Below are 4,848 nucleotides of genomic sequence, written 5' to 3'. Positions count from 1 at the left end.
TTGTGGAACAACATCAAGTGTACGCGCCAATTATTTTTTTTAGCGATTTGTGCGCTTAGAAAACGTTGATATTCCATTGTAACACATACTACTTATATACATACATACATGCTTATAGGTATACATATGTACCATATACAAGCACAAGTAATAAATTCAAATTTAAATTGAACCGGTTTCAGCTCAACGATGCTTGAAAAATGAATTTAGCATTGCGGATTCCAGCCGCAATTTATTAGCGCCAATCTATGTTTTGTTACTCGTTTTCGTAACTCGTTCGAAGTATTCAATTCCGTTAATATATTTTTGGCCATGTTTTGTTTGTTTTGAACTTTTTCAAGTTCAAAGTCTCAAAGCTGCTCAAGAAGATCGCAACGGCAACGTCGGGTGTGGAGAGCGGGCGCATGCGCGCTGATGAGCGCAATAGATAACTTGCCAGAGATGCTCATGCCGGTGACTCAGCTGCTGTTCAGTCGATTCAAAACTTGGCTTAATGATTTTGCAGTTTGACTTTACTGTTTGCGATTTTATCGCTGTTCGGTTAGTCTTACAATGTGAATGAAAGGCGGCTGGACTTACGCCTTTGCTGGTGTTAATTTTTGAGTAAACTCTTAAGGAATTCACTGATCGTTGGTGAGTGAAAGTCAAAATACCGGTTTTTAATGCAAAAATACTTACTGAATGCGTTGGTGCCTACCTGCGGTACAGAGAGAAATACATTTACTTGTTGGTAGCTGCCGAAAAGATGTTCTTCCGAAATGCCATCTGTTTGTTGATTGGCTTGATTGTGGGAGTGCGTCTCACCGATTTCTGGGATTACGTCAAGTTGCAGCGACTGAGCAAGAATGAGCGGCTGAATTATACAAATTTTACACATACACACGCGCTAGCACAGGATGCCGATACACTTCCGGAATATTTGTTTAACAACACTCGGGTATTGTGTTGGGTCATGACTATGCCAGAGAACCATTTGGAGCGCGCGGTGCATATAAGGAATACATGGGGCAGACGGTGTAATAAGTTGCTCTTCATGAGCACCGAAAAGGATGATTTTTTGGAAACTGTACGCTTGGAGGTGCCTGAGGGTCGCGATTATTTGTGGCATAAGACGCGCGCTGCCTTCAAATATATTTACGAACATCATTTAAACGATGCAGATTGGTTTCTTAAGGCCGATGACGACAGGTAAGCTTTTGTAGCTTTTGAAAGTGAAGAAAAATACACTAAAAAAATTCTATACTTTTAGTTACTTTATTATGGAGAACCTGCGTTCTTTTCTCTATCAATTTTCTGCAGAAGTTCCGGTGTATTTTGGTTGCAAATTTCATCCATTTGTCAAGCAGGTAAATCATCAGAGTGACGTTGCATAATATTTAGTTTTGTTTTTTCAATAATTGTGCCTTGTAATACAAAACAAGTAAGGAAGTGCTGAATTCGGTACGGATCGAAGTGTATACCCTGTAACTGTATATCCGCGCATATTTTTGTAAAATCAAATTTGGGCTGTCTGCTAATTTTTCGAATGAAACAAATCCATAGGCAATAATTCTCATCGCTTGTAACACCAGACGGACGTACGGAAATTTAGATGCAACATATAAAAGTCATTCCATGCTGAAATGTCAATGAATTCAGAAAAAATTATGCATTTAGTTTGACAGTAGCCACGCGTGATCTGCCAAAAAAGACCTATTGGAAAAAGTACCTCCCATCTGATCACCCTTCACTATACAGGCTCGAAGTGTAACCAACTTCAGACAGCTCGCGCAGCTCAGTGACAGCCAAGAGAATTGTTGACAAGCGCACGGAAGCAATTTGCCGAGAGTAAACGCGAAAAAAGAAGATCAGTAATAGATTTCAAACGTAATAGTGTGATTGGTTGGAAAATCACAACCAGCGATTGTTCGTGAGCTCGAGCACCTTAAAGTAAATAAAGTTTTTGTTTTCGCACCACTACTCGTTACAACGATACTGGAAGCATCACAAAATGTCGTGGAGGTGGTCATAAAAAGACTGCAACGTCACGTGAAATGGTTTAAAGAGGGAAGAAGCGACTTGAGCGAAATCCCCGACGAAGTGCTAATCAAATGACAAAATAACTGAAAATATTTGACCGTAGCATCCGCCGTACACTGAAAAACGATCTCTAAGTCAAGTCTTACAAGATTCAAAAGGCGCATGATCTCACATCAAAGCAGCAACAAGTCAGACTTGAGTGAGCGAAGGAGTTGTTTCGCTTGGCCGAAAGCGGCAAATTTCCGAACGTTATGTTTTCTGACGAGAAAATTTTTCAAATTGAGTAATTCGTAAACTCCCAAAACGATATGGTTTATTTGGCCGACCGTTCATACGAGAATTTGAGTCATCAATTGGCCACCAAGAGGCAGCACCCGCCACAGGTAATGGCTTGGGCCGCTGTAACCGCAGATGGGCGCTCTTCAATAGTTTTCATCGAGTCTGGCGTCAAGGTAAATGCGAAATATTATCAGGAAAGTATTCTGGAGGTTGTTTGAAGCTGTGGGTAGGCAAACATTTCAGTGGCAGATCATAGATGTTTCAACAGGTCTTCGCACCGTTTCACAAAAGCACGAGTGAACCAAGAATGGCTAAAAAATAACGTTCCGAACTTCATAACGTCCACACAATGGCTCTCAAGTTCAACAGACGCGAATCCGATGGATTATTCTCTTTGGGCCATTTTGGAGAGCAAGGTCTGATCTAAAAGATTCACCAGTCTCGAGGCGTTGGAAAAAGCCATTGTTCGCGAGTGGGCCAAAATACCTGCAAGTCACATTCGAGTTGATTGCGATTCGTTTGTGGATCGTCTCAAGGCCATAGTCAAGGCAATAGGTGGTAATATGGAGCAAAAGTAAATTAATTCTGAATTTTGTATTATTTTCACACATTTTTTGCTTTGAATTGAATAAAAGTAATTTTCCGAACTAGATTTATGGCCCTGTATAAATGAAGAATGTGGCTTAAAAAATATTGAGGCAAAACCGTCGTGGTCAGCTTTTGAACTTCTTTTAAGGTAAACAATCTTAACAAAAGCAATTTGCATATATGTACTCGTTTGTATGTAAGTGATGCACTCCATTCGAAGAACTGAAGTGCGTCATATTTTCCAACAGTGTGTGTACGTACTAAGCTGGCTAATGAAAGTGCAAAAAAAAAAAACGAGATTGTTACAAAAAATACAAAAATAAAAAATTCAAAAATGAAAAATACAAAAATAAACAAGGAGACCCTTAAACGATTTGAGTATTGTTTAAATTGTAATGTGCACGCCGAGTGACCCAATGGCAAATATTTGCGTGGCAAACGCCATCACACCATCGGTAAACGACATAACATCACACATACATACTTACTTACATATGCATGTATGCATGTAACTAACATAACCAAATTGCGAGCATAACCATGCCCAGCATTGGCATGCCCAAAAATCAACGTTAGACACACACACACACACGCACGCACCCGGAATTATCTTTTAAGCAACTGAGCACCAGCAACCAACCACCCTTCGGCCATTCACACAAATCAAACGCACTCAACAGTCATACCTACTCACCCCATGCGCACTAAACAAACCTATACATACTTATGCACTATTTGTTGTGTTTGCCATACTCGCATACTCGCATATATCCACATAAAATATATTCTTATTTGCAAAAATTCGGCATTTACTTTTATTTGCTTGCTTTTGTATTTTGTTTTTGCCAAAATTAGGGTTACATGTCTGGTGGTGCCGGTTACGTGCTGAGCCGTGCCGCGTTGCTTCGCTTTGCTGATGTCGCCCTCTCCAACGGCACCGCGTGCTCGCAAAATCAACTCTCCGAGGACAAAGAGATGGGAATTTGTTTGCAGAATGCCGGCGTTGTAGCTGGGGATGCGCGCGACGACGAGGGCGCCGAACGTTTCCATCCATTGGCGCCAATGCATCTGATACCTGTCGATACGTCGGAATGGTACCCGTTGTACCTGTTCTATAAACGCGATAAGGTCAGTTGGACATTGCACAGAAATGGGGCTGGATGGGGTGCGTGGTATACATAAATGGTGGGCAGAAGTGGGTGGTGGCGAGAAATTGCCGATTGTAGAATGGAGATTAATTACTTACTTCTCGTTTAATTTTGGTAGATTTGCCAAATTGCTTTTATTTACGCTGCCAATGTAAATATGTATGCATTATGTCAGTTTATATAATATAGATGTACATATGTAAATATGTGCATGTTGTCTATGCCAAATAATTGTTTTCTATTCCCCTCTTATCTCTTTTGTTCAATTAAATTTTGTTTTGGTTTTTTTTTTTAATTTTTTCTTTTTATTTCAGAATCTCCAATGTTGCTCGCGCAGTGCCATTTCTTTTCATTACATTAAGCCGAAGGACTTCTATGTTTTAGATTACCTCCTTTATGTATTACGTCCATTTGGCGTTGGAAATACGGCGTCCAAGTTGCCTGCCAAGGTGAATATGGCGTTGCTGATGGACAAATGGAAGCACGAATTATCTGATAATATTTTTAAGGATGAAGAATAAATAGCGTAAGACAAATGTATGTGTATGTATGTATGTATTTCTAGAAAAATATCTGAACAAGATTAAATGCAACAAATTAAGTACTTTGTTCACTGCGATTACGGTGTTTAACCGTAGATCGTTTCTTGTATCAAAAATGATACATTTCATATTTTAGAAGCCAATAAATTCGTCCACGTTGGCAACACTTACCTCAACTTTTATGACTTTGTTTGTTCCGTTGATATAAGCATTTTAAACTGAGTTTCAAATTTTAAAATCAAGTAGGCCGCGAGAAAAACGAAAACTTCATA

General features: G+C 39.7%; 1 protein-coding gene across 1 annotated transcript; it reads left to right on the top strand.

Annotated features, from left to right (window-relative positions):
• The first annotated feature begins 393 nt into the window (after nucleotides 1–393).
• Nucleotides 394–4,640, top strand: LOC128861557 (glycoprotein-N-acetylgalactosamine 3-beta-galactosyltransferase 1-like). The gene is made up of 5 exons (XM_054099787.1): nucleotides 394–633; nucleotides 709–1,188; nucleotides 1,250–1,346; nucleotides 3,742–4,014; nucleotides 4,349–4,640. The coding sequence occupies exons 2-5, from the start codon at nucleotides 746–748 to the stop codon at nucleotides 4,553–4,555; spliced, it is 1,020 nt and encodes a 339-aa protein (XP_053955762.1). The 5' UTR covers nucleotides 394–633; nucleotides 709–745; the 3' UTR covers nucleotides 4,556–4,640.
• Nucleotides 4,641–4,848: the final 208 nt, after the last annotated feature.

The sequence above is a fragment of the Anastrepha ludens genome, chromosome 4, assembly GCF_028408465.1.
Source record: "Anastrepha ludens isolate Willacy chromosome 4, idAnaLude1.1, whole genome shotgun sequence".
NCBI classification, from domain to species: Eukaryota; Metazoa; Arthropoda; class Insecta; order Diptera; family Tephritidae; genus Anastrepha; species Anastrepha ludens.
Note: the sequence above shows the minus strand (reverse complement) of the source record. Positions and strands in the feature narration are given on the sequence as shown.